General features: G+C 42.4%; 1 protein-coding gene across 1 annotated transcript in view; it reads right to left on the reverse strand.

Moving 5' to 3' along the window:
* The window catches only part of LPIN1 (lipin 1), a 289491-nt gene extending 263779 nt beyond the window's left edge, over window positions 1–25712 (reverse strand). The window contains exon 1 of the mRNA XM_082252224.1: window positions 25441–25712. Within this exon, the coding sequence (XP_082108350.1) occupies window positions 25441–25581 (141 nt within the window). The 5' untranslated portion in view covers window positions 25582–25712. The remainder of the gene's footprint in view (window positions 1–25440) is intronic.
* Between the last annotated feature and the right edge of the window lie 354 nt (window positions 25713–26066).

Here is a 26066-nt window from a genome sequence, read left to right on the forward strand (position 1 = left end):
CAGAAGAGGAGTATGGAATGTATGGTGGTGACTAGTGAGCAGTATGTGCAGAAGAGGAGTATGGAGTGTATAGCAGTGGGTAGTATGTGCAGAAGATGAGTATGGAGTGCATGGTGGTGGGTAGTATGTGCAGGAGAAGAGTGTGGAGTGTATGAAGAAGGATAGTCTGTGCAGGAGAGGAGTGCGGAGTGTATGGTGGTGGGTAGTATGTGCAGAAAAGGAGTATGGAATGTATGGTGGTGGGTGCAGTCGGCCCCCCCTTGGGGCCCATGTGCAGTGAACACTCTGCACACGTGGATGATATGCCACTGGTTACAGTGCTTGTAAACCCTTACATATACCCAGTGAAGTGACTGGCCTCAGGTGATACACAGAGATGAAACTAATCCTCCTATATAATTCGTACCTGTTTATCTGCAGTTTTCCCTACCCTACATCTATTCAAAGTCCAGAATTTATAAAGCTTGACTGGACTTTCAGATAAAAGGGAGTGCAGAGCTGAAATTACACTCTGTAGAGCTCAGTGAGGAGAGTTCTGAGAGCTGATTGGAGGGAATGGACAATCCCCCTTTACACAGCACACAGGAACAAAGCTGAGGCTGTCAATCAGCTGGAGATCCCTCCCCTGTCACCATTTTTCTCTTGGTGTCAGGAAAACTTGTCAGAAGTGATTCATGCTTATGGCAGAGAAGTGAAGCAGCAGACAGAAATTTCACTTAATGCTCTTAATTGAGACAAGTACACACCATAGAGGAATATGCTTTGTTTATATTTGTTTATATTACATGTCTGAGGTTTAAAACCACTTTAAGCATTGCTGTCTATCAATTAATATGTAAATATAGCTAGAACTTTTTTTTTTTTTTACTTTTGGATTGGAAAGGATCTGTGATTCACCTTTACCTACTGTATTACCGACTTGTCCTCTGCATTGGGCTCTCAGTGGCCATCTTGGGGGAGCCTGTGTCTTACTGGACACAGGGCTATTCCACGATTTGGACAGTTATCTTGGACTCAGAGAGGCTATACAGTATATGTCCCCTGCTGGGTCATTTGGCATGCCCGCAGTGTGGGGAGATTGTAGATAGGGACACACATCTGTAGCTTAGGGAGACAATAGACTTAGCCTTAAAAGAGGCTTTTGTGCATAAGAGGGATTTTAGGGATGGTACTGTGAACTCCCATCTCCCATAGCGACTGTTTGGCATTCTTGAAGGACCTTTGTTATCCAGTCTGTAATGTGGACTGGCGCATTCTGCATGTAGGCGGAGCCCAGGATCAGGGTATCCAATCAGGGAGGGACCACACACATACAGTTCTTGGTGTTGTAATTTATGTTGTAGATTCTATACAGGTTAGCAGTAATGAAATAAAACTACGTTTTCATAGGCACTTTAAAACTACTAAAATTACTATAAGGTAATATAGCAATTTTTATGTGTACAGCCTCACCAGGCTTGAGCCTGTATTACCATAGAACGGCTCTTGCTGTGGCATATCAGGATGACCCTATAATTCTGCTGTTAAAAGCCCCACTTGCTGGTCCAGATACTGGAATGAGTCCCCAGAGGCAGGCATTGTCCCTGAGCTGACCCAACTCGCCAGGAACCTTTCCCTGCTATGTATTCTCTGTTGCCAGCGTCCTTTACCTACCACTTGCTCCAGGCAAGCCCAAACGATGCAGGTACCCTATATATAAGGTTCAAAAAAAGGTTGCAGCCTCCAATAAGACAGCTGGCCCCTCTGTGATGCTGACAAAGTCCCCAGGTGAAGAATTACCCTAACAGACTCTATCTATAGTGCCACCTACAGAACGGAGGGGGAATTGCACCTGCCTACATCTTCTGCCAGCAAAGCACCCCTTCTGCCAGGCCACAAGTTACCTGTCCTAAGGGTACTTGCCTGAAGAAGCAATCCTCCACCACTATGCCATATGCAAGGCTTGCATTATTGCTTGGATTGTGGCAGATGTGTTTAAATGCCTTATTGTCCATAGTGCAACTTTGGGAACGTTAACGTATTAATGTAACTACTAGCTATTTGTTACACAAACAAGAAAAATCTAAAGAAGAAGTTATTTTGACTTTTCCCCCTAAATTGCAGCTTCACAGCTAGCCCCACGCTATACATTTTAGAATAAAAGAAAGAGGCGCCTCTAAGTGCAATAAAATGCAGTGTAAGTGAGACCTTGTTGGTCACCATCTGAGAGCTGGCTGAGCAGTGGATATAGATCAGATTGAGGCTTTGGACGCGGATGGCTTCAGTGGCACGGGTTCGTGACGTCACCGGTGTGTGACGCGTTTCTGAGCATGCAATACTCGTAACACGCATGCTCAGAAATGCATCGCACACCGGTGACGTCACAATCCTGCGCCGCTAAAGCCATCTGCGTCCCAAGCCTCAATTTGATCTACATCCACTGCTCAGCCAGCTCTCAGACGATGACCAGCAAGGCCTTACTTATACACCAGTTTGTATTGCAGGACGCCGCCAGCGCAAGGGATAAACGCCCACCGAGGATCCCAGGATCTAATACTATGATGATGTGCCTGTTTTATCCACTTTGATGTGAGTTGCCAATTGTTTTTACCTGGAATTAACTGTTTTATGTCTGCACTAAGAGGCCCCTCTCTCTTTTATCTTTCAGTGCAGTCCAGGAAATCTGGTTTCAGTTCCATTTGATGGCAGCCCTAAACATATGGACTTTTTTAGTACTTCAATTAAGTACATTGACTCTGTTACCCCCCGTTTTCTGAGCTTTACATGTGTCCAATTTCATGTCCCCTTTGTTTTTTTTAGATCTATAGCTTTAGCACCTTCTCCTTTGTTTTATCTTTACATTTTATCCCAGGAATATTATTATTTACTTGGCCGCCCATCTAGAAAAAATCAATAGAATAGCTGCAATATTAATCTTGTGACTGTCCCTGGAATAAAACTGAGGAAATGAAGGTCAAGTGTTCCTTGGTTCCAGGAACAACAGCTAAATGCAGCCATGCCAACACATTGGAGTATAACATTTGAGCTGGCATAGGGTATAGCCATGTTACAAAAAAAGTTTAATTTCATCCTGAAGAATATTAACCTTCTTTTATCTGGCTGCAAGAGATTATATCAAATTTGGCTTAAAACTGAACTCTAGGCAAATATAAAAAAATACCTGGATATTTTGTTTAAAACAAAAAATTAAATATATAGTTAATACAGTTGTTGTAAGTACCCATAATCTATCTTTTATTAGGTTTCTGTAATTCCTGCACTTTAGGAGATCAGTGGGGGTGCCATTGATTCTTAACCACTTCAGCCCCGGAAGGTTTTTACCTCCTTAATGACCAGGCTATTTTTTGCAATACGGCACTGCGTTATTTTTAACTGACAATTGCGCGGTCATGCGATGCTGTACCCAAATAAAATTGATGTCCTTTTTTTTGCGCTCTAAACTCTAAATATAAATGTGACGGTTTTGAAAAAAAGAAACAATATTTTTTACTTTCTGCTATACAACACATCCAATAAAAAAATTGCAAAAGATCAAATTTCTTCATCAGTTTAAGCCAATCTGTATTCTGCTACATGCTTTTGGAAAAAAAAAAAAAATCTCAATAAGTGTATATTGATTGGTTTGCGCAAAAGTTATCATGTCTACAAACTATGGGATATTTTTTATGGCATTTTTATTTATTTATTTTTTACTAGTAATGGCGGCGATCAGCGATTTGTAGCGGGAATGCGACATTGCGGTGGACAAATCTAACTGACACTTTTTTGGGGACCAGTGACACTATTACAGTGATCAGTGCTAATAATATGCACTGTTTCTGTACTAATGATACTGGCAGGGAGGGGGTCAACATCAGGAGCATTCAAAGGGTTAAATTTGTCCCTAGGGGGTACTTGCTAACTGTGGGGGGGGGAGGTTCTCTGACTGGGGAAAGACAGAGATCTGTGTTCCTGCTTAGTAGAAACACAAGATCTCTATCTTCTCCCGTGTCAGAAGGGAGATCTTGTTTACATAGACAGACTGCCGTTCTGCCTCTCTCAGAAAGGATCGCGGTTGGCCAGCGGACATTGGGTGGGCTGGAGTCGCTGATTGGCTCTCCCTCTGTCTAATCAGCATGCGTTCGTGCATCCAGTGGCACACCCGCCCCTAAGTGGCGATTGCACAAAATGACATACTGGTTTGTGATTTCGCACAATAGAGCCTGTCTCAGCAAATGTACATTAGGCGGTCAGCAAGTGGTTAATGGCATCCCCACTTTTCCAAAATGCAGCTCATTTTCACATGCACAAAACCACACAGAACTATGAAAGCACCATGCAGTTCAGGTACCCTACTGGTGCGTTTTGGAAAAAGGTTCAGGGACCTTTTCTCTGCATTTTCCCGCTGATACAGTCATTCCACGTGAATGCAACAAAAACAGGCCTTGTCATGTTGTGTAGCAGAGAGATAAACCACAACACCAGCTGAACAGACTTACAAATCTTTTAGCAAGTAATACAGCTTATATTGATTTATGTCAACTGCAGATTTAACTCTGTTTCTTTAGTAGGATTAGAAAATCAATTATACCTCTTTCCTTGATTCGCCAATTAAAGTACAACTAAAGTCTTCTATGTGACAGCCTAGACAAGTACCAATCTAATTACTTAGTGATGGATAGGATTCATAAACAAAAACATTTTCTGTATGTTGCCTGATTTAGAAAAATAATCCTTCATCGGTGCCTCATATACTCCCACCTCCTGGACACTGCAGCTCACAGTGTGGGGGGGGGGGGGGGGTTCAGTAACAGCGGCAGTGACATTTTTCTTTGCACCATTGTTTGATTATGATGATTATTCAAATGAGTCATATGTATTAGTGATATTACACACCTGCTTTTTTGCATTAGATCATTATTCACATATAATTTACTTTAGGGTAGCGCAGTTCATTTTTTTATACAGGTCTATACATGTACAGTATGTGCACCACGGGGATCACTAGGTTGGATTTGATTTGATTTTTCTTGGTTTCCTTGTTTTTTTTACATTTCTTTTTGGTTCATAGCACAAGCGTCAGAGCAGTCAGAGCAACATCTGGCACTTATAACCCCCCCCCCCCCCAAAATAAAGACATCCAGAATCAGTTTTTGGCTATTACTCACAAGTCCCCAGGACACGTGTCACCTCCTAGCTTCCTCTGGACACCTCCCATTTAATGGAAACTCTTTGTCAAGAGCGGATCCCTTTGATGAAGTCCTGCAGCCAGTTCCAGGTACCTTGCAGGTCTTCACCCCCGAGGCCTCGGTGAACAGTAACACAAAACAATGTTTGCATCAAAGGGGCCCCCTTTAAGGCTAAGAACTCTCCATGCTAGGAAAGACTCAGACTGTTTATCAGATGCCAAGCCACCATCTGGGTACACCTCTTCAGGGATTGGCTAGGCCATGATCAATATTCAGGCTGGCAATTTGAATGTCCCCCCTGCTCCAAGCTCTAGAAGCTGCTTCTAGAGGCAAGGGGAAGCCATCAAATTCCCAGTCTGTGAAACCCTGAACAGACCTACCTAGCCTGATTGAACGGATCAAAATGTAGCCTGACTGTGGCTTAAGGCCACTACAACTTGTTTACTATGTGATTTTGTATCTACCTCTGTCCTCCCCTCCTGTTTAGTGCTATGGGCCATACACACTATAAGATTTTCTGAAGACTTTTTCCTTTGAACTTACCAAAACCATATAATATGAGGTCAAACCTAAACACTTTCAATTTCTATGCAATCTGGCAGGCCCTTGCACTACATAGAAAAGGTAAATCTGAAGGAAATCTAACCACAAAAGTTGGATAGTGTGTATCCAGCTTTAGTTAAATCCTAGCTAGACCCACCATTTTTCTTCCATGTTTCATCAGTGTTTGTTATTGGGATAGCAGGCAGGACTTCATTCTATACATTTAAATAACTTAAACTAAAATAAAAGAGACTGACAACACCATTTGGAAAAATAAAGGCCGCGGCCGTTTTAATACTTGTATTAAAATTTGTTAACATAAACTCAATAACTTTAACCCGATCACTGAGATCCAGGTTACCAACAAATTATCATATCAAAAAGCAAATTATCCAAGCATACTCATCACAATAACAGGGGATAAACCACAAGAAAAAGTCCCTCTTTGCACCACGCAAAGATGACCCAACAAGTATAAACTGGCCGCGACAGCCAAGGGGAGGGGAGGGGGGGGGGAACAAAACTTTCAACTTGACACGACGTTCTTCCTGAGGTAAGTGGTGCTTCAGGAGCTGAGCCCCCCTTTAAATAGATCCTGGGCAGGCTCAAAGGCGGGAGAAAAACAAGAAAAAACCAGTTTGAATGTTATTCTTCCTAGCTACAGAATAAGCCCCACAGTGATTGGGGCTTATTCTGACCATACACTGGCTAGCCCACCTAAATCTGCCTAGTAACCTATTGATATGACTAAAGGATGCTTATTTTTTTTTTCAAAAAAGCCTGCCGCCATCCCATCTAGAAAAAGGGGTTATTTGAAACCCCTTTCTCTTTACATGGGATAGCAGGCAGGACTTCATTCTATACATTTAAATAACTTAAACTAAAATAAAAGAGACTGACAACACCATTTGGAAAAATAAAGGCCGCGGCCGTTTTAATACTTGTATTAAAATTTGTTAACATAAACTCAATAACTTTAACCCGATCACTGAGATCCAGGTTACCAACAAATTATCATATCAAAAAGCAAATTATCCACCAGACAGGAGGCTAAAGCCCTCCTGTCACAACCCCCACAGCGCGGCCTTCTCAACACACGTACCCAGATTATTATTGAGGATATCAAGTCCGATATCGGAGAGGTGAACGTCATCAGACCTGTAAAGCCCGGCGATACCACCTTCCGGCTCAAAATGCCGGAAAGACAGAATGCCTGCAGAGCCTAACCACCTAGCTAAGGCTTTGTTGATCCTCCTCCGCACCTTCTCCAACGGTTTAAGGTGCGGGTGTTTGAACCATACAAGCCGGGGAACAACCTCAGAAAATATAATCCGCATACCAGGGTATGCAGAATGTAAATAAACTAAATCATCCCTAATCCTAAAAACTAGATCTAGTGACCTAAACTTTCCAATGTCATTTCCCCCCAGATGAATGACCATTACATCGGGGGGGGGGAAAGGACCCTAAAAAGCCTGCTAAGCTCAGGTAACAGTTCAGCCCAACACATGCCCCTCTTACTGAACCATTGGACATGATAGAAGCGTGGATCCAAACCAATGTTCTCCGAGTAAACTCGTCTCCTGGCTCTCGCACGGGCCCAATGAACAAAGGAGTGGCCAACGATCCATACAGAGAGGCAGACAGAACCTAGAAATCAACAACAATTGTTAGGACGAATATATGATATATAAGCATTCGACTTCCATCTACCAATTGCTTTCAAAGCCTGAGCTTTAACCCCCAACCTGGCGGCTTCAGTGGCCGCACCAATCCTAAAGGAATGCGAAGACAGGTGTAAATGCTCCAGGCCAGCAGATAACAAGCATTTGCGCAGAACGGCATTAAATTGGAATTTTGTCAAAGCTTTACCCGACTGATGAACAAAAAAGGGGCCCACCGCAGATGACCGCACTGCCAAAAAACTGCGCAACAACGAAACTGGGCACAGTGCAGAATGACGATATTGGTGTAAATTAATCCATTTTCCCACGCTTAATTGATCTGTTTTAGAAAAACGCAACAAAATACCGACATTCCTCTCGCGACGATCAATATCGGATAACAGCAAGCCGGAACCGCTATTCACGTCGTGTATGAGCTCTGAAATCCGCAAAGCACCAAAAAACATGACCGAAAACGCCGCTTTAAAAAGTGCAGATTCATAAGGCGAGAAACAAACACGCTCGGTTGCCAAACAAAGCTGCTCCAAAATATGGGGAGTGATCGCCTCCCTGCCATCAGGGCGCCAGTTTGCCTTCCGATAGCCTTTCAAAGCCTGTCGAACAGCAAAAAAGGCAGAGCAGGGCGGATGATTTTGCAATTTTGCGAAAAAGGAAACACCAGCAAGAAGCTTATTGACATGAGACCATGAATATTCCCTAGAAAACAAAAAATTCAAAAAGGACAAAACTAAACGTTCAGAAAATTTATCAGGAGATACACCCAAGGAACATAGATGTGCCAACCATAGATCCCATGCCGATTGATATCCAGCTAGGGTAGCTGGGGCCAGAGAACTTGCGATATTAAGCGCAACCAGATCTATACAATGCCCCACAGCCGTGCCGGGTAATGACAACCCACTTGATCCGCGTCTGGAAATAGTCGGAAAAATCTCTCCATCTGCAGACGAGACAAAGAATCTGCCAAATCGTTATCCTTACCAGGCACATATGCGGCCTTTATCCATATGTTCAGTTTCAAACAACGGGATACAAGGTACCGCAAAAGATTCACAACAGGAGGAGATTTAGAAGACAAGCAGTTAATGGCAAACATCACCCCTTTATTATCAGTGCGAAACAAAATGCGCTTATTTCGGAAATGTGAACCCCAAACCTCCAGGGCCACAACAATCGGGAAAAGCTCCAACAGCACGCTGTTGCGAGTGTAACCCAATTGCTTCCATCTGTCAGGCCAGGAGTCAGCACACCAATGAGTCCGCCAAACGGCGGCAAAACCCACCGAGCCCGCTGAGTCTGTGGCGAGACAGAAATCCTGATCGGTGACAAACTCATCTTGCCACACTGCCCTGCCATTAAAATAAATCAAAAACTGCACCCAAACCAGCATATCCTCCTTGACATCCGAGGATAAGCGGACGTGCGCAGTAGGTGATTTAAGTCCCGAGATAGCAGCATAGAGCTTCCTGGCAAATAACTTACCCAGAGGGATGATCCAAGAAGCAAAAGCCAGTAGCCCTAACAGGGACTGCATCTCCTTCAAAGTAACCTTCTTCTTGCGAATCGTTGCTAACAAACAAGATGTTAATTTTTCCACCTTTTCCTGGGGCAACCTAAATTCCATTAAAACCGAGTCTATGTGTATACCTAAAAATTGAACCTCAGTAGACGGCCACTCCGTCTTTTCATGCGCCAAGGGGATCCCAAACTGCTCACAAATGTCAAAAAATGTCTCAAGCAAATGCAAGCAATCAGAGGACCCCGCTTTACCCATGAACAAAAAATCGTCCAAATAATGGACGAGACAAGAAGAGCCCGACCTACTGGACACAACCCATTCTAGAAAAGTGGAAAAACACTCAGAGTAAAAACAAGAGAGTGAGCAACCCATGGGAAGGCACATATCAAAGAAAAATTGATTCCAAAAGAAAAACCCCAAGGAGTTGAAGGAAGCGGGGTGGACTGGCAGCAAGCGAAAAGCGGATTTAATATCCGTCTTAGCCAGCAATGCTCCCTTACCCAGACCCCGCAAAACCACCAAGGCATCCTCAAAGGAAGAATATTGCACAGAAGCGTCGTCTTCGCTGATCTCATCATTTAAAGACTCCCCAGGAGGGAATGACAAATGATGGATGAGACGATAGGAATTAGGTTCCCGCTTCTGAACTATGCCAAGAGGAGATATGCGAAAACTGGGAAAAGGAGGAGATTCAAAAGGACCAGCAAACCGACCTGCCTGCAACTCCTTACAAATCTTCTCAGCGACCACATCCTCAAGGTAAGTGACAGATTTCAAATTTTTTACCAGAGTGCAACCTGCGCCTTTAAAAACGGGCAAAAAGAAACCACAAGCGAAACCCTCAATTACTAACGTGGCTTTCACCCTGTCGGGGTATTGCAGAAGCCACGGAAGCATTGCGCACAGCTTCACCGGGGTTGTTGCCTTTTGAAAAACCCCCTGCAGGTTGGGAACTCTGCATCTTTTTAAAGCATTTTGCAACTGGGTGGGAGCCCGCACAAAATGCGCATTCGTGTCTATATCTACAATTCCCAGGCCATTTGCATTGGGAATCGTTATAACTGAAACATACCCCTTTGCGAAAGGAATGAGAAGGGGTAGGCTGCTGAGTAATAGTAGACGGCTGTCTACCAAAGGAAGGCTTCTGAGGTAACAAGAAATCCAGCCAAAGGCTGATATCCTTGACGCCCCACTTCAAGTGCTGCTGCACAGCCAGCTTCTGGCGGAAGGCGACATCATAGGAGAACCACGCCGTCCCACCAAAGTTTTTATAGGCCTCTAACACAATATCCAAATGCTGGAAAAGACCAACACACTTGGAAGGGTGTTTCTCACAGAGCACAGCAGCATAGATGAAAAACGCCTGTAGCCAATTATAAAAATTTTTCGTCACTGGGCGTCTCCGCTCCTCCTCATCCCTCTTGTCACCTTTGGATACAAATTCCTTAGCTGAAGGCAGCAAGGAAAGCATGTCAACATACAAACCACTCCAGATTTTCTCCTTCACAGATTCGGATAGGTGAAAACCCAGAGGGGACATTTCACAAGTCAACGCCTCCCTGAGGCATACCTCAGGGAGATTTTGAGTCCTAGCCAGGGTGACAGAAGCAGGAGGATCAGCTACAGGAGAGGCCAAACTAGACGGCGGATTAGTTACCGCGCTAATTCCTAAAAGGCCACTAGATGGCGCCCACACATCCAGAGGGGAAGATGTCTGCACCCGAGCGTCAGCAGACGCACTAGATACAGCCAGATCCCCCCCCCTGCGGGCACCGGGCCACTACTAATCTGTTGTAATTTTGGGGCAGCAGATATGACCTGCTTAAATTCTTTGAGGAAATCATTCAATACTGCGGACATAGCAGTAGCCGTGGCCAAATGAGGCAATCCCACCCCCCCTTGTGTATCACCCCACTCAGCCCGCTGGTCCAACATGGAGGACGGTCGGTCCCGATCCGGGACGTGTTGGGCAGCCAAAGTATGTGGGGGGACCTGAGGAGGGAAAAAATTAGCCGCCTCACCTGGCCCCGGAACGGGGGGACGAACATCACGTTGCTGCTGCTGCTCCGGAACCGGGTTCTGCGACGGCGCCGGGGCCTCGACCAGCCCACCGGCGGGGTACGATGCCGAGCTGGATCGTCCATCCCTCCTGGCGACGAGCGGCTCACTCCGGGTGACGGGCGGCCCCCTCCGGACGATGGGCGGCTCCCTCCGGGCGACGGACGACTCCCTCCGGGCGACGGACGACTCCCTCCGTTCGATAGGCGGCTCCCTTCGGGCGATGGGCGGCTCTCCGCGGACGACCGGCGTCTCCTTCCCGACGATGGATGCTTCTTTCCTGGCGGCGGGCGGTGAGTAGCGGCGGCGGGGCGCCCTCTTCCTCTTCGCGGGGACGGCATCTTCTCCGCGAGTCTTCGGCGCGCCGCGCCTGCCCCCGACCGAAGGACGATCTTCTTCCGCCGGCTCCGGTGCTGGAAATGACCTCCGACCTCGGCAACGACGACTTCCGGTCCGCTTCCCGACCCGGTGACGGCTTCCGGGCGCCCGCTTGACCCGATGACATCATCTTCGCGTAGACTTGACCCGGTGACGACATCCGCTCCACCACTTGACCCGGCGACGACATCCGCTTCACCGTGGGATCCTCCAGAAGACACCGAAGCCGGGAGACGACCAGCAGCGGGCAGAGGCTCCGCCGGGCAAGACGAAGCAGAAGACATGGCCAGGCAGCGCCGGATCCATTCCTCGGAACCCTCTTTACCGGCCCTCTCGATCAGCTGGCGGATGAGACTCATCTGGATAGCAGAACTGGAACAAAACTTTCAACTTGACACGACGTTCTTCCTGAGGTAAGTGGTGCTTCAGGAGCTGAGCCCCCCTTTAAATAGATCCTGGGCAGGCTCAAAGGCGGGAGAAAAACAAGAAAAAAACAGTTTGAATGTTATTCTTCCTAGCTACAGAATAAGCCCCACAGTGATTGGGGCTTATTCTGACCATACACTGGCTAGCCCACCTAAATCTGCCTAGTAACCTATTGATATGACTAAAGGATGCTTATTTTTTTTTTCAAAAAAGCCTGCCGCCATCCCATCTAGAAAAAGGGGTTATTTGAAACCCCTTTCTCTTTACATTCTTCGCAGAGACGGAGCTTAGGAAAGTCATTGTCTTATTACACCTCAAAAAGAATGGAAAAACATCCTCAGTACTGCAATTATCTGAGGAGAAATTGCATTGGATTCAACTTCTGTGTTTTGTTAAAGAGTCAAAGTGCTTGTTGATGGTGTCACGTCAGACTGACTGTGGAGGATTTACTAAAACTGGTGTACACCGAATCTGGTGCAGCTGTGCATAGTAACCAATCAGCATCCAACTTCAGGTTGTTTAACCGCTTGCCGCCCGCCCGCCGTCATATGACGGCGGAGCGGAGCGACCATTATCCTGGGCCGCCGTCATATGACGGCGGCACTTTAAGCAGGGCAGGCGCGCGATCGCGTGCGCGCCGCCCTGCACTGCCGGTGTCGGGGTGTCCCCGGGACACCCCCCGTCACCGGCAGGGGGGAAACAGCCAATGGGCGTGGCTGTTTCCCACGTGATCGGCTGTGTTCCAATGACACAGCCGATCACAATGAAGGCGTCCACCAGATGACCGCGCATGCGCGATCGGGAGCGCGCAGCGCGGTCATGTCGGTGGCACTGTGTTCCGTAGGAACACAGCTGTCACCGGCGGTAGTAAACAGTCACTGACAGTGACTGTTTACTATGTGATCGGCTGTGAATCCATTCACAGCCGATCACAAAATGTAAACAAAGAGCAGTAACTCAGTGTTACTAGCTCTTCTCTCCTCATACAGTTTCCAGTATGAGGGGAGAAGAGCTAGAAATAGTGAGTTACTGATCTGTACACCTGTCAAAAGTAAAAATCACACAAATAAAGGTCCCCACACAGTCCTCAGCCCCCCCCCCCCAATGTCACCTGTCACCCAACAGTCACCTCATCAGTGCCCAGAAATTGACACCCATAACGTTCACATGTGAGCGCAGCGATCGCAGGCAGAATCACTGCGATTCTGCCCGCGATCCGGAAATCATTGCAAATCGCGGGACGCCTGTGCGTTGCCCCTGATTTGCAATAGCACCCCAAACGCTGTGCGATGTTGCCGCCATTTCCGCCTGCCGAATCGCGGTAACATCGCGCAAACATCGCATGACGCCCAAAAAAGGTACAAGAGCTTCTTTGGAGCGTAATGCGTTGTTTGCGCGATGTTACTGCGATTCGGCAGGCAGAAATCGCAGCAACATCGCACAGCATTTGGGGTGCTATTGCAAATCACGGGCAACGCACAGGCGCCCCGCAATTTGCAATGATTTCTGGATCACGGGCAGAATCGCAGTGATTCTGCCCGTGATCGCTACGCTCACATGTGAACGTAGCCCGAAAGTTCACCGGTCACCAGAGACTGCCATCAGTACCGCCGTGCACCATCGCCCGTCACCTGTCACCCATCAGTGACCATCGCCCGTCACCTGTCACCCATCAGTGACCATCGCCCGTCACCTGTCACCCCATCAATCACCGTCACCTGTCACCCCATCAGTCATCGTCACTTGACACCCCATCAGTGATCGTCACTTGTCACCCCATCAATCATCGTCATATGTCACCCCGTCAGTGACTGTCACCTGTCACCCCATCAATCATCGTCACCTGTCACCCCATCAATCATCGTCACCTGTCACCTCATCAATCATCATCACCTGTCACCTCATCAATCATCATCACCTGTCACCTCATCAATCATCGTCACCTGTCACCCCATAAGTCATCGTCACCTGTCACCCCATAAGTCATCGTCACCTGTCACCCCATAAGTCATCGTCACCTGTCACCCCATAAGTCATCGTCACCTGTCACCCCATAAGTCATCGTCACCTGTTTGCCATATACATGCAATCACTTACTGACCGCCTAACGACTATATGCGTCGGCCATTAAAAGCTAAATACTGGGGTTATGGCAGCAGATAGCCCCCATAACCCCGGTATTTTTTGAAACGGCGGGCGGTCGGCTTTCAGATAAGGGTGGTCCCAGTGGCGGATTCGCCGCGGAATTACCCTTACGGTGCAGGGGAAGAGGTGCCCCCCCCCCCCTCCTGCCGCGTCCCAGACGTTTTCCCAGCTTACCGGACCCGCCGGCAGCGGGGAAAACTATCCGGTCCCGGATCCTCAGAGACAGGAAGTCGAGTGAGGGCAAGATGGCCCTCACTCAACTCTATGGTCTTGGAGGACCGGAGCTACGTCAAAAGACGTTGCCTAGCAACAGGTTTAAAGGGCCGCTTTTTTTTTTTGCTTTTTTTTTTTTTCCTCTTTCAACAATTTTTTTTTTTTTTTCTTTTTTAGTGTAGTTGTGAGGTGTGAGGTCTTTTTGACCCCAGATCTCACAATAAAGAGGACCTGTCATGCCTATTTCTATTACAAGGGATGTTTACATTCCTTGTAACTTGTAATAGGAATAAAAATGATCAAAACATTTTTTTTTTTTAAACTGTGTAAAAATAAAAAAATAATAAATAAAATAAATAGGAAAAAAAAAAAAAAAAAAAATTAAAGCGCCCTGTCCCCGTTAGCTCGCGCACAGAAGCAAACGCATACGCAAGTCCCGCCCACATATGTAAACGGTGTTCAAACCATACATGTGAGGTATCGCCGCGATCGTTAGAGCGAGTGCAATAATTTGAGCCCTAGACCTCCTCTGTAACTCTAAGCTAGTAACCTTCAGAAATTTTTAAAATGTTGCCTATGGGGATTTTTAAGTACCAATGTTTGGCGCCATTCTGTGAGCATGCGCAATTTTGAAGCATGACATGTTGGGTATCTAATTACTCAGCGTAACATTATCTTTCACATTATGGAAAAAAATTGGGCTAAATTTACTGTTTTCTTATTTTTTAGTTCAAAAAAGTGAATTTTTTTCAAAAAAATCGCATTTGGAAGACTGCTGCGCAAATATGGTGTGATAAAAAATATTGCAACGATCTCCATTTTATTCTCTAGGGTCTCTGCTAAAAAAAAATATATAATGTTTGGGGGTTCCAAGTAGTTTTCTAGCAAAAAAAATGATTTTAGCTTGTAAACACCAAGTGTCAAAAATAGGCCCAGTCTTAAAGTGGATAAATGGACAACTTTGTGTAAAGCGCTACTTGGATGTGAGGCCTATGTATGTGGCCAGGCTGTGAAAAAGTGTTACACATGTGGTATCGCCATACTCAGGAGGAATAGCAGAATGTATTTTGGGGTGCAAGTTTTGCTATGTACATGCGATGTGTTAGAAATATTGCATAAATGGACAGCTTTGTGTAAAAAAAAAATGTGTTTTCATTTTCTTTCCACATTTTCCAAAAACTTGTGGAAAAAAATGACATATTCAAAAGACTCATTATGCCTCAAAAATTATACGTTGGGCTGTTTGCTTTCCAAAATAGGGTCATTTTATGGGGGTTTCCATTGTCCTGGTGCTCCAGGGCCTTCAAAAGTGCGATAGGTTGTCAGGAAATTATATGTGTAATTTGTGCTCCTAGAATGCCGGACGCTGCTACTCGGATGTTAGGCCTCTGTATGTGGCCAGGCTGTGAAAAAGTCTCACACATGTGGTATCGCCATACTCAGGAGGAGTAGTAGAATGTGTTTTGGGGTGTAGTTGCAAGTATACATGTGCTGTGTGAGAGAAATAACCTGTTAATACGGCAATTTGTAAAAAAAAAAAAAAAAAATAAAAAATCTTCATTTTGCAAAGCATTGTGGGAAAAAATTACAACTTCAAAAAACTCACCATGCCCCTTATTAAATACCTTGGAATGTCTACTTTCCAAAAAGGGGTCATTTGGGGGGTATTTGTACTTTCCTGACCTTTTAGTGTCTCAAGAAATGAGATAGGCCTTCAGTACATCAGGTGTGATCAAGTGTGATCAATTTTCAATGAATAGCACCATAACTTGTGGACTCTATAACTTTCACAAAGACCAAATAATATACACTTATTTGGGTTTTTTTTTACCAAAGATAAGTAGCAGTATAAATTTTGGCCAAAATTTGTGAAGAAAAATGACTAATTTGCAAAATTTTATGACAGAAACAAAGAAAAATGTGTTTTTTCACGATATTTTCAGTCTTTTTTTATTTATAGCACAAAAAATAAAAAACCCAGTATTGATCAAATACCATCAAAAGAAAGCTCTATTTGTGTGAAAAAAAGGACACAATTTTTGTATGGGTAAAGTGTTGCATGACTGAGTAATTCTCAGTCAAAGTGTGAGAGCGCTGAAAGCTGAAAATCGGTCTGGGCAGGAAGGGGGTGAAAGTGCACTGTAGGCAAGTGGTTAAGCTTTGACAATAATGCCCTTTTAACACCAGTGTTCTGGAAATGTTATGGATAGGAAACCCCTATTCTCATATTTATTAGTGCTTCCAAATGAACAATAACTACTGCAGTAGGGAACAGCCACAAAAAGATACACCCAGCATCTTTCCAAAATAACAGTTCTGTTTTTTCAATGCAATTTAAGTTTTTTATACACATGATTACGTAGGTATGACATTAATATTACAATAGTACTTTTATGGTAACAAGAGGCATAACATAGGCAGGCTAAATCTAATCAGTACTGGAAAGAATGCAAACATGTCATGAAAACATTATTAGTGCTGTATATACAATGAGTACAGTGTGAAATGCATTGGCAAATCATACAAAATAGAAATTCAATTATATACAGATTTTACAATTTCCTTAACACCAGCAGACTGATCGGGTCCGCCTGTCCGTTTTTAAGGTGGGCCCAATCTGCTGACACCCGCCGGCATCCGATCCGGTCCTCTAAAAACCGACGGATGGGGATACGTTCACCATCCGTCCGGCAGATCATAACAGATGACAGTTGGATGGAAATGGACAGGCAGTTTGTTTCCATCCGACTGCCCCATAGAAAAGAGCGGGCTTTGTCCGTGTCCACTCTGCTTAGCGAAGTGGACACGGACCTGTCATCTGCCTGCTTAGTGGGGACTATGCACAGCTGCAACAGATTCTGTATGCCCCAATTTTAGTAAATCTCCCCCACTGGGTCTAAGGATGTATGTCAATGCATAAAGTCAATAATGTAAAAAATTATATGCTGCACCCGGTATTAATATAAAAAATCTATAAATTAAATTACAAAAGCAGCTGACACAAAATCATGAATTATGCAAAAGCTTAACCATAAGTAGTAAAGGAAAGTGCAGTGCTAATCAATTATCAGAAAATCCACATCCAAAGAGAGAGCATAAAACAAGTCTTCAATCCATATTGTGAGGACCACCACCGACACCCAATCACACAGCCTCTTACCAAATGCCACAGACCCTCACTACAAAGGTCTATAAAAACGGGGAATTGTATAATAGGCACAGGTGATAATGGAGTCCTTCAGCATTCCTCCTCAATAATCCTCTCCATAATCATGGCATGTCATGTGGGAATAAACAAGGCACTTCTCATGGTGTAGACGTCACAGATCGATTTATTAAAAAAAAGAATCACTTACATGAAAGTTAAAAGCTTCCAGTGTATCCAAATATGTCAACTCGGCGTTTGAAGCCAACAAGATGGCTGCCATATCCCAGTGTGTAACAGCGTTATACGTCATCGACTCCTCCCTACGCGTTTTGTCATCATATGCTCTCTCTTTGGATGTGGACTTTCTGATAATTGATTAGCGCTAAACTTTCCTTTACTACATTTGGTAATCTTTTGCATAATGCATAAAAAGACATTTGAAACAAAGCACATCTGCCTGGACTTCAGCTTTAGTCCTCTGGCATCTCCCAGAATCTGAAATATTAGTTGTGCATGGACTGACTCTTTAAGAGCGCTAGCGCGTGAAATGGTAAGCTGACATTGTGCTTACAGGGTTTGCTCCCAAAAAGTAAGCTTACATGGTATAGGACAACTCCAAAATTATTTTTTTGTGTGTATAACGTTTTTGTTCAATGAATATATAAGGAAAATAGTGTATAGTGTATTTTTATTTTTCAGGTTACATGCAGTCATACTTGTAAACAGATTGTAAACATGTCAATGATTTCTCAGAACTTCTTCCTTGGTAGTTACTAAGAAAGTCATCTCTAATGCATTGCCCATTATGGTGCGTTTGAGTGGAGTAGAATTTGATCTTGTCTCCATTAAAAACCAGCGTGATGCCCTGACACTGATCAGATTCCATGCTATGAAATACATGGAATAAATCTGCTGCCATAGAAGACACTTTGAAAGGAGACCTCAAAATATACAAAGTAGACTATAAAATCAGAGGCACGAGTGATCCATCATAGGTCATACGTGGGGCTTCAGCACCATTAGACTCTTGTACACGGGAATAAAAAAACAAATTTTTTACTGATTTGAAATAGGATGCATTATTGTCTATGGGACATTGCACACAGCTCAGTAAACATCAGTAATAAAGCGATGAGTACAGAGCCGTAAAACTAAAATTATACATTAGAGTGCAGTAATTTACTCTCATACACGTTTACTCGTTTATAAGCATGTTTACGCGAGTATTAATGAGTATACTACAACACTGGCAACGAAGAAGACATTTACTTGTCTATACATTTATGCACCATTACACGCCTATATTCAACATTACTCAGGTCTTGACACAGTTTTTACAGACTTTCTGTCAACAAGTTTCTGAGTAAAAATTAGTAAATGATGACGCGCGTGTGCAAGAGGCCTTAATCGCTTGCTGACCGCCCTATAGCACTTTTACTGCTACATGTTTACATTCTGTTTACAGCTCTTTTACTGCTTCGTGATCCTGGACCTCCGCCTGCAGGGGGCGCGCGCGTGCTGCCAGCAAACTACTTCTGATCAATTACAGCAGAACCCGATCTTCTGGTGCCGAGCACTCGATGTACTCCGGCATCCGCCAATCATCTGCAATACACAGAAAACTGAGATATGCCTATGTAAACAAGGCATATGGCTTTTATTATTCCTTGTGTCAATTTGCACCTAAAAAAGCACTAACACTACTCAATGCTGCTTTCTAATCAAGGCATATGTCTTAGTTTTGACAGGGGGAAGGGATTGATCTTGTTTTCCTGCAAAGCAGGGACTAGAATCAATCTCTTCCCCTAGTAAAAGTTGCACACTGTGTACACAAAAACACTAGCAAGGCACACAGTTAACCCTTCGATTGCCAGCCAGTACTGATCACTGTATTAGTGTCACTGGTTCCCTCAAAGTGTCAGTGTCTGATTGTCCCAGTCCCGCTATAAGTCGCTGACCGCCGCCTTTACTAGTATAAAAAAATAAAAATTCCATAAATATATTGCATAGTTTGAAGACATTATAACGTTCGCGTAAACAATTCAATATACCAAGTATTGAAAAATATAGATGAGCTTGCCAATAGTTTAAACGCACTACACCCTGAAAAAATGATTGTAAAGAAAAGAAAAATTTACCAAATGATAGGGTTTTTATGGTGCCATAGAAACCAAAACACTATTTATATAAAATATTCAATTTTATTTATACAAATGTTAAAAACCATAAATAAAGGAAAGTTTTTACTTGTTGTTCAAGCTAATGTTCCAGTTTCTCTCGACATGTATCGCTACATACACACCTTCTTCGGGAGATATTTAATTCTGGGTATTGCTCATCAAATCAAATCAATATACGCTTATTAGTATTTTTTTTTTTACCAAAAACATGTAGCAGAGTACATATTGGCCTAAATTTATGAAATTAGATTTTATTTTATTTTTATTTTTTTTAAATGCTTTTCAAATGTGCTGGAACTAGAGAGAGTCCAGAGAAGGGCAACAAAAATAATTAGGGGAATGGAGGACATCAGCTATGAGGAAAGACTACAAGCATTGAACTCATTCTCTCTGGAGAAGAGACGCTTGAGGGTGGGTATGATATCAATGTACAAATACTGTACTGGTGATGACCCTAGCATAAGGAACAAACTTTTCAGAGAAAGGGAATATAATAAGACATGTGGCCACTCACTAAAACTAGAAGAAAAGCAGTTCAACCTTAAACTACGTAAGGGGTTCTTTACTGTCAGAGCAGTAAGGATGTGGAATTCTCTTCCACAAGCAGTTTTATCAGCAGGGAGCATCAATACTTTCAAAAAACTATTAGATGGGCATCTTAGAGACCACAACATACAGGGGTATACAATGTATGGTTAACAGCAAACACACACACACACACATCATAGTTTGAACTGGATGGACTGATGTCTTTTTTCAACCTAACCAACTATGTAACTAATATGTAATTTACATTTTCATAATAATCTTACAAACATAGAAACATTCAACATTTAGCACTATAATGCATCAGCACCAGTAAACAATGCAGCTCTCGTACAATAGTTGTGACAGATCTAATTTAAAGAATTGAATACAGAGCACATATTAAGCACTTACATCTTCAAATCATAACACCCCAAGAATGCCAACAGGGACTGTACCAGGTGCTCACCAAGGCCCTCAGATATTCAGCACCCTGCCCACAGTATGAACCTGCAACCTACAAACAATCAATCTAAAGCTGTGGAATTTTCATAAATTCAACCACCCCACACCTTTTCAATTTTAGATGGTACTCCTCTACTAAGATATGTAGCTTTGCGCAATGGTAAGGCATTATTTACTAACGCCTTCCAGGCCATGATGGTAGGGCCATCGGTTTCTACCATGACAGAATTATTATTTTACGTGCATAGAACGAAAGTAGGGTAAGTAACGTATGGATCACCTTTTTTTTGGTGCTAACGTGGCTACCAGGCCCAATAAACTTTTTTTTAAAAAAATGTTATTGGATGTGTTTCAAAGCAGAAAGTAAAAAAAAAAAAAAAAAAAAAATATATATATATATATATATACACATATATATATATATATATATATATATATATATATATATATATATATAAATATTTTTCAAAGTTGTCAGTATTTTTTTGTAAAAAATAAAAATTGCAGTGGTGATCAAATACAACCAAAAGAAAGCTCTTTGCCACAGTTACTTTTACTTTCCTTTTTGTTTTTTTAAACGATGTGCAGAAGTATGATTGCATTCACACTATAGAAGTGCAAAAAATAGCCTGTTGTGCTTGGGGTGCCATTCTCTGTTAATGGCACCCCAAACGCAGCAAGCTGATGCACAGAAATGATTAAAAAATATATATATCAGAAGTAGTGATGGGCTAAAGCGTGTTCAGGATCCTAGTCTCAACCCACCTGAGCAATCCCACTAGGAAGCCGACACAGCAAACTGCCATTCATAGTCCCCAAACTGAGGCCCGTGGGCATAACCACAGGGGGGGGGGGGGGCTATGTAATTTTTTTACTCTACTGACCACCAACCCTGAGGCATTATCTACTCCCACTGGCCACGGTCCAGGCCCCCTAAAGTCTGAAGGACAGTAATCTGGCCCTTTGTTTGGAGACCCCTGCCCTAGAGAATAAAATGATTGGTGTTGCAATTTTTTGTGTCACGCGATACTTGCGCAGCAGTTTTGCAAACACAATTTTTTTGGGGAAAATACACTTCTATGGATTTTAATGCACAAAAATGATAAAAGATGATGTTATGCAGAGTAAACAGATACTAAACACTTAATGCTTTAAAATTGTGCATGCCCATGGAAGGACGACAAACTATGTACATTATATTATCTTTAGGTGATGCTTTAACCACTTGCAGACTGCTCACAGTATATTTACTGCGGCAGTCAGCCCCTCACAGGCAGAGCGACGTAGGTCTACGTCGCTAGCCTGTGAGGCTCTGGCCGGTCACTCAGCGATCGTCGGGGGAGAGGGAGAAAGGCAGGCGGCCTGTCATTCTCCCCTGTGTAGGAATAGTGATCATACGGTTCTACTATGTAGGACCGTTGATCATTGTTCCTACAGCTCAAGCCATAGCCAATCACAGTTAGAATCACGCCCCTAGGGACACACACAGCCCCTCCCTCTCAAATAAAGTTAACCCCTTCACTGCCAGTGTAATTTTACAGTAACAGTGCATATGTATAGCACTGATTACTGTAGAAATGTCACTGGTAACCCCAAAAGTGTCAAAAATGTCAGTCAAGGGTCCGATCCGTCTGCCGCAATGTCGCAGTACCGCAAAAAAAATCGCAGATCGCCGCCATTACGCGTTAAAAAAAAAAAATGACAAAAATCTTTCCCTTTGTTAGTAAACGCGATAACTTTTGCGCAAACCAAAATACGCTTTTTGCGATTTTTTTTTACCAAACATATGTAGCATAAAACAAATTGACCGAAAATGTTAAAAAATTTTAATTTTTACATTTTTTTTTGGGGAATTTCATATAAAAAAATGTGAAAAATATTGTTATTTTTGCAAAATTGACGCTATTTTTTTGTTTATATCGCATGATCAAAAAATCGCACAGGTGATCAAATACCACCAAAAGAAAGCTCTGTTTGTGGAAAAAAAAGGACGTCAAATTAGTTTAGGTACAGCGTCGCACGACCGCGCAATTGTCCGTTAAAGTCACGCAGTGCCGAATCGCAAAATACCCCCTGGTCAGGAAGGGGGTAAAATCGTCCGGGGCTTAAGTGGTTAAAAACCTTTACCGGTACCACTTTAAATGTACACAGGACATCTAATGCTAGAATGTCGAGGTGATACCTGTTTATGTACGAATGTGCGATGCATGCGGGGGGATATGGGGCGCTTTTAAAAATCATATATAAATTTATATCTTTTTTCTTTTGTTTTTTTTTTTTTTTTACACTGTACCTTTACTTTTTTTTCTTATCACTTTTATTGTTATCACAAGCGATGTAAACATACCTTGTGATAGCAATAGGCAGTGACAGGTCCTCTTTATTGAGACATTTGGGGTCTGTTAGACCCCAGATCTCTCCTCTGCCCTTAAAAGCTTTTTTTAAAGCTTTTTTCAAACCAGTAATGTTTACAACCGGCAAAATTGGAAGTGACAATTTTTATTTCTACTTGTGTTGCTGTAAAATATTTACCCTCACTTCGGACTGGTAAAACATTGTCAGCAGTACAGGAAGTGGAGGTACATACTGTATTTGTAAGGCCTCGTGTTCATGGGTGTTGACATGCTCAAAAGTCTTCTAGCAAAACATTTTTTGGTGCTTTCCTTCACCCAGGGAGCCGAAGATTCTGTGTACAAACACCCGTACAAGTGAACGGCTGTAAACGTCTATGGCTTCTGCATTGTAAAGCGTTTGTTTTTTTGTTTTTTTTAATGTATGCCTTTGAGATCTAACAGAGCCCTGAATACCATTAAAAACCTGCATAGGATAGGACCAAGAAAGCATACCTTGCATTATTATTTCATATTAGGTGGTTATAATATAATATATAGTTTTAGGGCCCATTCAAACAATGCATATGCATTTATTGCGCACTGCAGTACATGTATTTTTATCATTTTTTTTTAAATAACACATTGCCTTTTCTTTTCCCCTATTTCAACCATTGCACATAATCGCAGATAGAAAACATCCACAATTTTAATTGCAACAATTAAAAACAATACAGTATATTAGTAAACAGTATATATTAGTATAATGAGAAAATGTATTTTGTTTCAGATTAATTTGTTAAGTTAATCATTTAATTTCATCATATTCGTTATGTTAGAATGATTCGTTTTTGGAATTTGTTTCATATATTTGGAATTTGTTTTATATCTTCAGATTCATTTAGTATATTTGTTCCGAATCAATTCATATTTTCAGACGTTATATAGGAAGATTCGGATTTATTTGTTATATTATGATTTGGCAATTCTGATGTATCCACCTCCATCCATCCCAAACACAATTAGTAGGAATCATCTTACTTCACTTTTATACCTTACTGTAACTTTTTTTTTGCAATACAGTGCCTTGAAAAAGTATTCATACCCCTTAAAATGTTACACATTTTGTCATGTTACAACCAAAAATGTAAATGGATTTTATGTGATAGACCAACGCAAAGTGGCACATAGATGTGAAATGGAAGGAAAATGATAAATGGTTTTCAAATTTTTTTTACAAAGAAATATCTGTGTTTCTTGGCCTTCATGATGCTATTTGTTCACTAAGGTTCTCTAACAAACCTCTGAGGGCTTCACAGAACAGCTGTATTCATACTGAGATTTTATTACACACAGCTGGACTCTATTTACTAATTTGGTGACTTCTGAAGGCAATTGGTTCCACGAGATTTTAGTTAGGGATATCAGAGTAAAGGGGGCTGAATACAAATGCATGCCACAATTTTCACATATTTATTTGTAAAAAATGTTGAAAACCATTTATCATTTTCCTTCCACTTCACAATTATGTGCCACGTTGTGTTGGTCTATCACATAAAATCCCAATAAAAAAAATTCATGTTTTTAGTTATAACATGACAAAATGTGGAAGATTTCAAGGGATATGAATACTTTTTTTAAGGCACTATATTTTTCCATTTCATATGTATTATGTAGTTCATTTTTTTATCATTCACACTCACTAGAATAAAAATGAATAGTCTACATCAACTGGGATCATTTGTTTTGCCGTTACGTTATTTCAGATGCTTCCAACATTAACAAAAGGCCCAAACTTTTGCATCATAATCCGCATGAAACAAATGAATACAAATGCATTTGTTGTCAATATAATTTGTTTTGGAATCATTTAAATTCATTACTATTGTGATTTGGAGATTCAGATACATCAGAAACTCAGAATAATTAAAATATTGTCTGAATTTCAATACGGAACTAAACAAATCACACGTGTGCAGTATATATATATATATATATATATATATATATATATATATATATATACTGTATTAACACATATATAAAATCCATAAAAATCAGAAGTCACTGCACATTTTCTAGGGAGTATTTGTCCGGGTGCACTGCAGGAAAGTAGCATTAATAGATAAATAGAAAGTAGTAGAGGTACTCACGGGCCTTGAGCAGGAGTATGTGTCCAAGCAAGAAGAGTTTATTCTGTCCAATGTTTTAGATGGATTGCAGTCCATCTTTGTGAAGGCCTAGCCCTAATGAAAAGTTGGACAGAATGTTTTTTTGTTGGAACACATACTCCTGCTCAAGCCCCTTGAGTGCCTCTACTACTTAATATATATATACATTTTGTAAGTAATATAGTATATAAAGTATATTTTGATCTTAGAAATTCTTCACATTATCATCTCTATAACATATCTTAAACCCATTGTCAGAGCTCCTTCAGTTTATAAAATATTCCCACAATACAAGGCATAGATCGTCACATTCCATTTTGCATGTATCGATATTGGATACACGCTCTGAAATTTCTATATGTTGTTGTGAGCACATAGGATACAATGAAAAAGACCAACAGCAAATCATTCTAAAATCCTCAAGTAGCTAAGTATATTGCAGGCATTTGCTACAGTTACGATGAAGCTGAATGGAGAAAACGTTACCCAAGACCAATGGTACTCCAGGCCCAGGGGAATCCCAGCTAGGGTCAGTCTCTTGTCTTCTAAGTTATCCTCGGGAAGGCTGTCTTGTTTCTCCTTTTCTAGGGGATCTTTGGAGACACATTCTTCAGTATTAACCTCCATTCCCAGAGAGCCTATAAAGCGTATATGTGGGCTAAAATCTCCCCACTTTGATGTGGTTAACCAGCATTCTGTGCAGAAGAAACTGCTTTGGACAATGCGATCTGTGGCTAGACCTATTTACACTGATCATGTTTGCTTGCTAATTTTACCTGCACAAGTTCTTGGAATGGCAGCTAACTCAGAAATCTGAGACAGACGTTCAGCGCACTCTTTGACTCCTAAAGTATTCCAGGCCAGGAACCAGCTCGAGTTCATACACAAAGCCTGCTCCAAGACATAAACTGAGCTGCCCTATCTCCTCTCTTTAGTCTCTCCAGTGACTGAAAAGCTGTTTGACACATGGAGCGTTAAAGTGCACCTGTCTGACTTGCACCAATCAGAGACCAGTCTCTAAATCTGTCCCTTGGTTGGAGGAGCTGATGTTGGATGATGATAAAGAAAGACCTTCTATTATAAAATTTCACCTTTTGGTAGTAAAATAAAGA

The sequence above is a fragment of the Pelophylax lessonae genome, assembly GCF_965119305.1.
Source record: "Pelophylax lessonae genome assembly, chromosome: 3".
NCBI lineage: Eukaryota > Metazoa > Chordata > Amphibia > Anura > Ranidae > Pelophylax > Pelophylax lessonae.